The sequence below is a fragment of the Lithobates pipiens genome, unplaced genomic scaffold, assembly GCF_037356315.1.
Source record: "Lithobates pipiens isolate NorthernLeopardFrog02 unplaced genomic scaffold, aLitPip1_a1.2 Scaffold_18, whole genome shotgun sequence".
Classification (NCBI taxonomy): Eukaryota; Metazoa; Chordata; class Amphibia; order Anura; family Ranidae; genus Lithobates; species Lithobates pipiens.
This window is the reverse complement of record NW_027507758.1, coordinates 347,600,098-347,612,371: the sequence shown is the minus strand read 5'-3', so window position 1 is coordinate 347,612,371 and position 12,274 is coordinate 347,600,098. Positions and strand designations below refer to the sequence as shown.

Here is a 12,274-nt window from a genome sequence, read left to right as displayed (position 1 = left end):
GTTTATAAAGTTGAAGTTTGAAATATCGCTTGCTTTACTTCTCTGGTAATGTTCAAACAAGCTAGGTGATTAGTATTTTCAGAAAAATGGCGGCAATAGGAATATATGCATTTCCCTCATAACTATCGCATTTATAAACCCAGCTTGTTTATAAAGTTGAATTATAGGTGCATTACCACTGCATATAGTCTAGTGGCTAAATTATATAGGTAGCTGAGCAATGCACTTTTTTGGGGGATTTTTTAATGTATTTATTTTTGGCCTTTTTATATACATGTATACCTGCTGTTATTTCCATTGTTGTCTAGTTAACAGATCTTTACATATTTCATGTAACGTTCTACTTTTTTTCAGACATTGAGGGACATTCATCAAAAATTGGAGCTCATTGGTTGCACAGCAGCTCCAGATTCTGGTTGCTCCAGTTTTGATAAATTCCCCCCAAATATGTTTTCTCTTGCTCGGAAATAACTTGGATCCCTTGGCACCCATCCCTCTTCTCGGTGGAAAAGTAATAACTTTATTTTGACCCTAGGGATAAAGGAAATGTTGCATGCACTAGTGTGCATATTATTGGAGCATTGAACCTTATAAATGGTGAAGTAAGCATAGTTTGTAACCCATTTAGGCCAAGTGCGTTAGTGTGAAATACCTATACATAGCCATTTCATTACCTAATATGTAATTTATCGCTTTCCAAGTTGAATTTGATTATTGGAAAATTGTTGTGATTGGCTTTGTAGTAATTTATCTTTTATGAGGTGTAAATAAAACAAATAGTGCTGCATGAATGCATTTTAAAATGTAATCTTTAGGTTAATACGCCCAACAACTGGAATTGTTTGAAAAAAACCTTTTCTATTGACTGACGCATGCTGTAGTTTTAACTGCTTCCAAAGAGGCACTACTGCTTTATTAACTCATACAAAGCAAAGCCATGTTAGCATGAGTTTCTAAGGCTTCTTGAAATCCAAGCATTTTTTGTGGCTTGCTGGGGCTATGAGAGCTGCAGCTCTCATATATTAAAGCCACAGTGTTTGCAGCACCTCTCTCCCCTTGCCCAATCACAGAATGATCTGTATTCTGTGAATAATTCACACACTACAAAGTGATCTGTGAATGGTCAAAGGGCAAGAGGCACAGACCAACGCTGTGGCTTCAGTGTTTGAGAATTTCAGCTCTCATAGCTGCAGTGGGTCAGACGTAAAGCCAGGGCTGTAATATCTGACCTTAATGAAAGTGTTAATATTAACAAAATGGCAGTGATAGTTTAAGTGGCATACAGATCCTGAATAAAAAAAACGTACTTAAAAAAAATAAAAAATTGCCTGAAGTTTTGCTTTAAGGTAGTTGGTAAAGGGTATCACTTAAACTGCAGTCATTAATGGTTAGGATGGTAAAGCCATAGTAAAACTGCATAGATAGTAATAACCCAGCCTCATTTGATGGTTGAGAATAGGGAGGAATTAAACCAAACCGAACACTCTTTCCTCTAAGATTTCAATTTTTCTTTAAGTTTATTTTTTTTTAATGAATCTTTATACATTTTAAAGTTCCAAATCATATTTTAAATTGCCAAAAGCTAGCTTTTGTAACACCTCTGCAGCAAACAAATTGGTCACATTTAATTCTGAATACCTTGCACTAAATACTGAAACATTGGACTATATTTATTAAAGCTAAAGAGGGTAAAATGTGTCAAAATTCTGCATAGAAACCAATCCGCTTCTAGCAGCTTGTTTAATTAAGCTTTGGCAATAAGACCTCAAAGCTGATTGGTTTTTGTGCAAACTTGTGACTAATTTTTCCCTCTCTAGCTTTAGTAAATAAACCCCATTGTGACAAGCTAGCTGAGCATGTGTTATGGTTTCATAAACAGCAATGTCTCTGTATTCTTATTTTCGTTAAAACTTTCAGTAAATGATATTCTAATGTGCTTTAGTAAAATGTTACTTGACAGCATGCTATACGTGACTGCAGACTATTTTAACTAAATTAACTGAGTGATGTCCTTGTTCTTTGAATGTATAACAGTTTGTACACACACTGTGTACTAACACTGCTCCCCAAAATGCATGAAATGAGTTGAAACAAATACGCTTGCCATTGATATAGAACTGCATTTTCTGTGATATTATTCCCTCTTTTCCTCTGCTTTTGTTGTTTGTCCCTCAGCTTTTAATCATATTTACCTATTTATCTAGGCCCAGTAAAAAATTGGGATTATGAAATAAGATGGGACTAGAACTCCTGCTTTTGTAGAGAATAATGATGACAATCCTACAATGCTATACTAGACCTGGCAAATCAAAGATTTTCTGAACCTAGCAGATATTAACCATTGTTAAAAATTTATTCTTGAAAGCATCAAGCCACAGCATTGATAAATGCGGTAAAACGAATGAGTGTTTTAGCAGGCATTTCTGTGCTTTTTATTGCCTACATCTGAGGAAATGACAATGGAATCTGCCTCAGATGTGAGCCATGATTCATATCCTTATGGTACACTGGCAACGCAACCTTTACATTGCTGGTGGTATATCTGTCGGTGTTCTGTCTTCTCTTCTGAGAAAATATAAATTCAGTCATGAGGCTTATTTAATAGCTTAATGGTAAAAGTGCTTCTCTTCTTTTATTTGTCACAATTAGCCTTTAACTGATACACTTTCAGTCTTTGAATTCTGACATAATTGCTAAATTTGAAGTGTTTATAATGAACTATACCCTTTTTTTTTTTTTTCCTGCTTTGGGAACCATGCTAGTAGCCACCTATGCCTCGTTATTAAATTAGATGAGAATATCATACAGTTTTAGCCTAGGTTCACACTGAAGGCAGGTTTTAAATCATGGGAGTTCAGCTGAACTCCCATGATCTTGAACCCGCATTTCAGTCTGACTTCGGGAGAGATTTTAGAGACATCTGTGCAGTTCCTGCACAGATGTCTATCGAAATCGCCCCCCAAAATCGCCAAAAGTAGCGCAGGAACTATTTTTGGTAATCGGTGTGGTGCCGAAAAGTCAGCGTTGCACTGATTCTGACAGTGCTGTTGACGGCAATAGGTGGCAATTTGACGCGTCAAATCGCATGTCAGAACAGCCCGATGTGAACAAGTGCTTAAAGGGAAACCCATCATATTTTTTATTTTATTTTTTCGATCAATTTTGTTTTATATAAGTTTTTACTCTAGACTTTTACTCATCTTTAAGTGCTTTTTGGGTTTTCTAAAGTGTGCTCAAAGTATTTTTAAATTATTTAAGTAGTATTTAAAAATTGAATCAGAAATTGAATGCATGGAAATATGGGGGGCAAAAATGTGTAAACTATAGCTAGAATTGCCAAAAGTCATTCTAGTTATCATGTTTAGTGCATTTTTTTGTGTGTTCTGAAACTGGTTCCCCTGTGGAATCTTCATACAGCACTGAATACATATTCTTGATCCTTGTAATTCTAAAACATGGGGTCATTTGCACCAATTAGCATATTTGTTGATCTGTTAGATGTTCTAGTTCATTTCTAATGTCTCAGGGTGCTCATTGCTGGAGGGTCTTGGGTATTTTTTACACAGATGCTGATTTAGCTTTTACATCCAGTAGACATTCATAAGCAGCCCTAACTATAGGAAGGATGGAGGTAATGGATTTGGTACCAAATTTCAGTTTTAAACTTAAGCATATTAGACTAATTTAACTTAAATATGGTTCCTCTTTAATGTTTGTTTTTGTTTTAGAAAACTGTTTTGCATTGCCATTCATATTTGTTCAGTTATGACAACTGATTGTGCATACCCTGTTGAAGGTACAAGCTTCCCAGAGTCTGCAATTCCTATCCAATTGGTCTGTGTCAAAAATGGTAGTGCATTTAAAGGGCAACTACATCTTTGACTTAAAGTGGGGTACCCCCTAAAAAAAATAAAATAAAAGTCAGCAGCTACAAATACTGCAGCTGCTGGCTTTTAATAATCGGACACTTACCTGCCCCAGGGTCCAGCGATGCGGGGGAACGAAGCCCCCCCTCGCTCCCCGCTTCGCTCGTGGCGCCGTCATGCATACTGTGGGCACCCGGCTGTGGCTTCACAGCCGGGCACCCACTGCGCATGCGCGAGCGGCGCAGGGCGCCGTGATACGCCGTACAGTCACCTGGGACACGTGACAGGTCCCAGGTGAATGTGCGGCGCGAGGGGAAGTGATGTCACCAGCCCGGGCAATGAAGAAGGCAGACTACGAGGGACCCCCTAGCAACCGGTATTTAGAGGTGAGTAAAAAATTTTTTTTTTTTGGCAATTATTTTTTTTTGATTTTTTTAAAGAATTTTAAGTAGTTTTATTTTTTGGGGGGCAACACCACTTTAAGTCACTAAAAATATACATTTGGCAAAGCCTTTCAGTGTACCTGCACTCTGAAGTCATTATATTACATTTGATAATACCACAACCATTTGGTTTTGTAAAGGCAGATTTTTTTTTTTTTTGCATATGCTTTCATTCCAAACCCATTGACATCAAACTATAGATTTGGTTGCTCTGAGTTTCGGTACACTCTACCGTTAATGTATTAAATAAGCCTCTGCCTTATTGTATAAGAATTTCTGATTTACACACATTTATTGAGCTAATACATTAGAAATAGATTATACGTTGTATAAATATTAACCTTGGCATGCAAAATAGCAGCCAGGTAGCATTGTTTAAAGTACATACACATTTGCTTGTGCTTATTGCCCTCCTCTTCCCTTCTCTTCCTCTTTTGTTTAAATCATTTACTCTATTTTTTTTCCTGGTATGCCATATATGGTGGAGATTAATATTACTAACCCATTTTTGGAACTGGCCAATTTATAATCATTTTGGCTTCTTGTGTTCTGTTTTTTCTGTTGATGGTTGGGCCATGTGTCATGACATGTAGTTTAAAAATGGAGTCTTTCCAGTGAAACGATCTGTAATGCTTAAAGGTTGGTTTGCCACTGAGACTGACTTATAATAAAGTATGCTATAACTTATCAGAACAAAAAGTATGTGAACGTTAATGTGATGCAATTTGTGTACTTTTATGTTACAACCATAAAATGGACAAATGAAGAAGACTATAATGGAGAAAATGACATTATTGAAAAACTTTTGGCAAATGGTAAAGATATTAAGCCTATTTCTTTGTGAACTACAACAGATGCAGGTACGCATTAGAGGTATACAAACTTGCCAATAGACTGGCTTCGGTACTATAGCCCTGCCCCAATCTGTCCTATCTCCTTCTACTGTCAATTTTTAGGCAATCCCTGAAAACCTTTTTCATCAAAGAAGCCTATCCAGCCTCCACCTAACAACTGTATTTTCACCATCTCCAATAGCGCACACCCCCCCCCAAATGGTTACCTTTTAGATCTGATATTCCCTTTTAGGTTCTAACTGTTGGTGCTATATAATTATCATATGTAGCAACTTCCACAAAAACCTTTGAATAATTAAGGTAAAGGCTACAAAAATATCTATATTTTAAGCGAAACTCCAGCAATCTGCTCAATACGCATTTTAAATACAAATAAACTATCTTGCCTATGAACAGTCCTGCTATGCAGAGTGTTACAGCATGCAATTAACAGACACTATTCAGTAGCTGGATTTAGTTTTTTTACTGGTGCATAATGGTAGTGTTTTATATCTGAATGGCGTTCACCATGGTTAAAGAGCTATCATTACATCATTCATTTTTTACGCCGTTATCCACCTTATGGTACAAAGTACATGAAGCACTTTGTCTCCTGTTGCTAGGTGCTTCCACCTCACCCTCACCCTTCCCCTCACCCTCACCCTCATCCTTCACCTGCAACAAATTCCACAACTGCCAGGAAGGAGACAGACGCATAATAAAGACTGCTTGTCTTGGTTCTGAGCACATTCCCAAGAGGAATGCCGAGAGACTGTAGACTAACGCGTCCCCCCTCCCTCTGCATTCCTCTTATCTCAAAGTGCTCTGAGCTTAGGCAAGCAGCTCTTATGAGTCGGTGTCCTTCCTAGAAGTTGGATTTCCTGTGGGGCTCATGGGCATATTGGACCTTTATAACTATACTTGGAAGCACCTAGCAACATGGGACAAGGTACTTTGTGTACTCTAGTTCCTTTAGTCCCTGTTCACACTGTTGCGACTTGTCATGCGATGTGACCATTTCAAATTGCATGACAAGTCACACTCTATTGTCGGCAATGGAACTGAAGTGCCACATCGATTTGAAAAGCTCCTGCACTATTTTTTGCACTTTCAGGTGCGACTTGCATAGACATCTGTGCATGAAGTCGCACAGATGTCAGGCAAGTCGCACCTGAAATTGAATTGAGTGCTACTTCACTTGAAGTAGCACGATTACAAAGTCACATTCAGTGTGAATGGGGGCTAAAGAGAATTAGTCGAAACTATACGAATAAGTGATAAAACAAATTTGTTTACTTCCTGTCTAGAAATATAAGAGAAACACAGCAATTTTGCTTAAACGGCAGTTATAATATATTACATTTTTAAGAGATTGGCTTTGTAAATAAACCACCTAGGAATGGCCTAACTTAGACTCTCGTTTTTGCTTTCACAGAAGGATAATAGAAGCCTAATTTTTAAGCTGGCCAATCACCTATAGATTATCTACAGATTTTCTATGGTTAGATGGAAAAAGTGCAACAGATTTCTCCATGTTCGCTAAACTGTGTGGATGGAGGAATCTCCCACTTTTTTAATCTAACCATAGAAAATCTGCAGATAATCTATAGGTGTATGGCCAGCTTTAGTCACTAACAGAACCTTTGGCATGTGGATGCTAAAGACCACCTGTTTGCTGGTAAGCCTAGGACAGATCACCTATATTGCACTAACTGGCACATTACTTATTAACTGACATGCTACTATGAGTCTGAAAAACTGCATATTATCACCGCAATAGTCTTTACGTTATGTTTTACAAAAAACTTACTTTAACGTGAAGCTGTTTTTTCAGCTGTTCTTCAATGTGCATTCATAGCTCTATATAAACTCGCCTTAAACCATTCAAAAGGTCTATATGTCCATATGCCATCCACAAACTGTCCACATTAAAGCTACCTGCATCTAATGTATAGTAACCATGGAGAGAGTTCATAGGTTTGATAATTTTGACAGTAAATTTTGATAACCATGGAACTTGGCGACCCAATATATTTTTTTAAGCATGCCCATGTAACTGGGCAATATATTTTTAAAAAAATTCTTAGACAACAGGTGCACAGTCAAATTGCAAGAACAGATCCACAGTTACTCAGCATTACAGATTGTTTTCAGTATTTGTTTGTTGCTGGAATGCCTTACATTTTAAGCTGCATGTTTGGAAACTCTGGTCAGCTCCACATTTCTGCTAGGGCGGGGCATTTGTACACACGGACATTAGACATCCTTTGTTTTGCCCCTTCCTTTTCTTCAGCAGTCATTCAATGACAAGCGTAAAAAGAACCTCTTTTCCCGAAAATTCCCATTCTACAAGAACAAGGACCAGAGTGAAATGGAAACCAGTGATGTTGACCGTAAGTATGTGGAATATAATTGGCAAGCTCTAGAGAGGTCTGCTAGTTTGCAGTAGGGTGTTGCAAATGAGGCATTTTCAAGAACAGTAACTGGTTTTCAATTCGTATAACGGTGTATTTTACATTTGTAACAGGACTTGTAGAGAATATGAAGCTAGGGTGGTGGCTACATGGCCCTTGAAAAAACTGCTTGCTGCTTTGATGAGGTCTGGATTAAGCCATACATTATTAATGACTTTTCATATTTCACATTTGACATTCTGTAGCCATGAGTATCAATATATTGGCTTTATTCCTTGTTTAGTAATGCCTCAGAATATTGTATACCTCAGTTGGTTATGTACCTCTTCCTGTGCTTGGAAATGCCTTTTCCCGTGGCGCCGTTTTTGGATATTTTACTGACAAGTGTTTTCTGTGATTATTTCTTTGTTTTTGCTTGCTCTCTGGGACTACAGGAGATCCCTGACGACATGGGATCAAAAGGCCTGAGTAAGTGACAGAAAAAACACCACCTGAATTACCCATTTATTTTGATATTTCTCTGCAGATGTGGTTGCCTGCTTCTGTTATGTAAAAAATTGTGAACAGTGAATAAATATATATTGAGAGTTAAAACTGCAGCGATATTAAAAAGTAAAATATCCCTCTATGCCTTCATCAACTTAAATCACTCGTGCAGTGTCCAGCCTGCGTCTGATACCTGCCAACAAGTCATTCAGGCCCCTTTCACACTGGGATGGTTTTCAGGCGTTACAGCGCTAAAAATAGCGCCTGTGTAGCGCCTGAAAAAAATGGCCCCTTTCACTCCAGTGTGAAAGCCGGAGGGCTTTCACACTGGAGCGGTACGCTGGCAGGCCGCATCTTTGGAGCGTGAAGGAGCGGTGTATTCACCGCTCCTAAACCGCTCCTACCCATTGAAATCAATGGTACAGCGCGGCAATACCGCCGGCAAAGCGCCGCTGCAGCGGCGCTTTGCAGGCGGTTTTAACCCTTCTTCGGCCGATAGCGGGGGTTAAAACCACCCCGCTAGCGCCCGCAGACCGCCGCTAAAACGATGATAAAGCGCCGCTAAAAATAGCGCCACTTTACCGCCGACGGCCGCACCGCCCCAGTGTGAAAGGGGCCTCAGGGACTACAGTCTTGCTGGTTTGTTGCCCCATCTATAAATCGGCCAACTGACTGTGCATTTCTGCATAGTAAATCTGTGTTTGTATAAGTGCTGTTGAGGTATGCATGGCATGTATTTGAAGCCCCAACTTCCAATAGTGTTTTCTAAATACTCATTGCTGTCAGTGACTCACAGAATAGTAAAGTAGGATTGAGGTTCACAGAAGTTTACGCATTTAAAAACAAGATAACAGTGATGGTTCCTATTTTTTTTATTCAGATAGGTTAGCTTTAAATTAAAGCAATCAGAACTTTAGTTATCAGTGGAATATCAGGGCATAATGTGTCCATTATTCTTTCAAACTGCATTTTTTTTTTTTTATCTTTATGAAACTCAACACTGTGAAAACATTTAATTACTCAGTGTCAGGGAAATTTACTGCAGGATGTAGAAACCGCTTTCAAAGAACTGAAAACAATTTAGGATTTTGTGTGGAGTGCCTGCAGGAGTAATTATTGTTTACATTGGCAATAAAAAGTATGTAAACCCCTTTGATTTAAAGGACAGCTTTGGAACATGATACATGTTCCACTTATTTTTAGGGTGCTGGGTTGGAACATGTTCCAACATCTGCAGCCTCTCACTTGGAGCTGCACAATTAATCGTCAAGACTAGTTATCACAATTTTTTTCCTTGTTGCGATATTGACAAATTGTTTCCCAATCTTTGGTATGCAGAGAATTTGCTCTCTGCTCTCTGCCCTCAAAAGTCAGTCTGGGCAGTCTGCCAAGTTTTTAAACATTCTATCAGTGGAATATTAAGTCTAAACATTGTATCCATTTGTCTTTTACGTCAAGGAATAGTATGTAAATTGGGAACATTTAACCACTTAAACACTGAGGCCTCTTTCACACGAACGATCCGTTCAGGTCCGCCTGTCAGTTTTTTAGGTGGACCTGAACGGATGCTCCATAGACCGATATGGAGCGTCGGATGTCAGCGGTGACATGTCCGGTGACATGTCGGCTGACATCCGACCCGCTCCGATCCGAAAAAGTGTGACGGAGGAAAAACCTACTTTTCCATCCCTCGTCGGATCGGGTGACGATGGACTCTGCGGTCCGTCATCATCCGATCGCCCATTGGAGAGAGCGATGCTCTGACAGGTCTGTCCCTGCACAGTGTGCAGAGATGGACCTGACATCTTCCTGCTCAGCAAAACGGATGTTCACGGGGCGGATCATCACGGATCCGTCCCGTGTTGAAGAGGCCTAAACCTTTTTCTGACAGTTGTTGTTTTCAAGTTAAAAATTTTTTTGCTAGAAATTGCTAGACATTACCTAGAACCCCCAAATATTATATATATATATTTTTTTTTAGTAGAGACCCTAGAGCAGTGATGGCAAACCTTGGCACCCCCAGGTGTTTTGGAACTACATTTCCCATGATGCTCCACTACACTGCAGAGTGCATGAGCATCATGGGAAATGTAGTTCTAAAACATCTGGGGTGCCAAGGTTCGCCATCACTGCCCTAGAGAATAAAATGGGGGTTTGTTGCACTATTATGTCACACTGTATTTGTGCAGCTGTCTTTCAAATGCAATTTTTTTTGGAAAAAATTACTTTAATGAGTTAAAAAAAAAACTGACCAATAAAGTTAGCCCAATTTTTTTTGTATAATGTGAAAGATTTTACACTGCGAGAATCGTGATCTTTATTCTAAGCAAAAAAATTGTGATTCTCATTTTGGCCACAATTGTGCAGCTCTACTCTCGCCACTGTCCTCCCTCTCGCTTCCCCCTACTCCTCCCTCTCGCTTCCCCCTACTCCTCCCTCTCGCTTCCCCCTACTCCCCCCTCTCGCTTCCCCCCTACGCTCCCCCCCCTACTCCCCCCCCCCCTCTCGCTTCCCCCTACTCCCCCCCCCTCTCGCTTCCCCCTACTCCCCCCCCTCTCGCTTCCCCCTACTCCCCCCCCTCTCGCTTCCCCCTACTCCCCCCCCTCTCGCTTCCCCCTACTCCCCCCCCTCTCGCTTCCCCCTACTCCCCCCCCCCCTCTCGCTTCCCCCTACTCCCCCCCCCACTCGCTTCCCCCTACTCCCCCCCCCTCTCGCTTCCCCCTACTCCCCCCCCCTCTCGCTTCCCCCTACTCCCCCCCCCCCTCTCGCTTCCCCCTACTCCCCCCCCCTCTCGCTTCCCCCTACTCCCCCCCCCCCCTCTCGCCTCCCCCTACTCCCCCCCCCCCTCGCTTCCCCCTACTCCCCCCCTCTCGCTTCCCCCTACTCCCCCCCCCCCCCTCTCGCTTCCCCCTACTCCCCCCCCCCCCCCTCTCGCTTCCCCCTACTCCCCCCCCCCCCCTCTCGCTTCCCCCTACTCCCCCCCCCTCTCCCTTCCCCCTACTCCCCCCCCCTCTCTTCCCCCTACCCCCCCCTCTCTTCCCCCTACCCCCCCCTCTCTTCCCCCTACCCCCCCTCTCTTCCCCCTACTCCCTCCCCCCCTCTCGCTTCCCCCTACTCCCTCCCCCCCTCTCGCTTCCCCCCACTCCCTCCCCCCCTCTCGCTTCCCCCCACTCCCTCCCCCCCTCGCTTCCCCCTACTCCCCCCCCCTCGCTTCCCCCTACTCCCCCCCCCCCTCGCTTCCCCCTACTCCCCCCCCCTCTCGCTTCCCCCTACCCCCCCCCCCCCCCCCCCCCCCCTCGCTTCCCCCTACTCCCCCCCTCTCGCTTCCCCCTACTCCCCCCCCCTCTCGCTTCCCCCTACCCCCCCTCGCTTCCCCCTACTCCCCCCCCCCCCTCGCTTCCCCCTACCCCCCCTCTCGATTCCCCCACTCCCCTCTTCCTTTCACTCCCATCCTCCCCTCTTCCGTCCCCCTCCCTATGACAGCGGGCTGAGGATCTTCTCCCTGCAACCGCTGTCCATTTAAAAATAGCAGGGCTCCACCGACATGGCTGCATCATTAATTCACAGTTTCCTGTGAATTAATGCCTACAAGTACCTTCAGCCATTGCAGCCAACAGCTTTCAGTTCTCAATGTGTCCTCCTAGTCCACTGATTTTCCTGCTCTCGGGTAGCTGCCTGCCCATGCGAGTTAAGGCCAGATGCTATTTTGAGAGTCTGTGGGAACCTGAGATTGTACCTGCGATTGTACCTGCGATCTACTGATCATGGGTGCAATACTTTGGAGGCACCCTAGGAAGAAAAAAAATGCACCTTTTTCTTTTTGCAAGTAAAAAAAAAAATCTGCATGTATTATTTTTTTGGTCAACTTGGCTTTAACTGTAGTAATTTGCCATAAAATTTTATCTGATGCTCATATAAGTAACCACAATAGACAAACACAATGTGCTTAAGCAGATTAAACAAACGAATTTTAATTTCTAGTGTATAATTGAACACACCCATTCAAGTTCCATGCTGCAGATAATTGCAGGGAGAAAATTGCCTCTGTTCTTTGAGTAGTAAATCCTGAAAATTATGTGCACTATAAGAGACACAAGGTCAGCAGTCACGGCTCAGGCAAAAGGGCATAAACATGTGTGCAATGCGTGACTGCTAGTGTTTGTTTTTTGTGCCTTATTTTCCGGCCAACATTTCTGGCATTAAGACGTAGTTCACAAAAGTGCGTGGTGCGA

General features: G+C 42.1%; 1 protein-coding gene across 22 annotated transcripts in view; it reads left to right on the top strand.

Moving 5' to 3' along the window:
• DLG1 (discs large MAGUK scaffold protein 1) overlaps nt 1–12,274 on the top strand; it is a 530,809-nt gene that overhangs the window by 425,453 nt on the left and 93,082 nt on the right. For 9 of the 22 annotated variants that reach the window (XM_077487446.1, XM_077487445.1, XM_077487442.1 and 6 more), the window contains one exon: nt 7,991–8,024. In XM_077487446.1, coding sequence (XP_077343572.1) covers nt 7,991–8,024 — 34 coding nt within the window. Of the gene's footprint in view, nt 1–7,435; nt 7,536–7,990; nt 8,025–12,274 lie in introns of all 22 variants that reach the window. The other 13 variants (XM_077487440.1, XM_077487432.1, XM_077487443.1 and 10 more) reach the window with 2 other exon arrangements.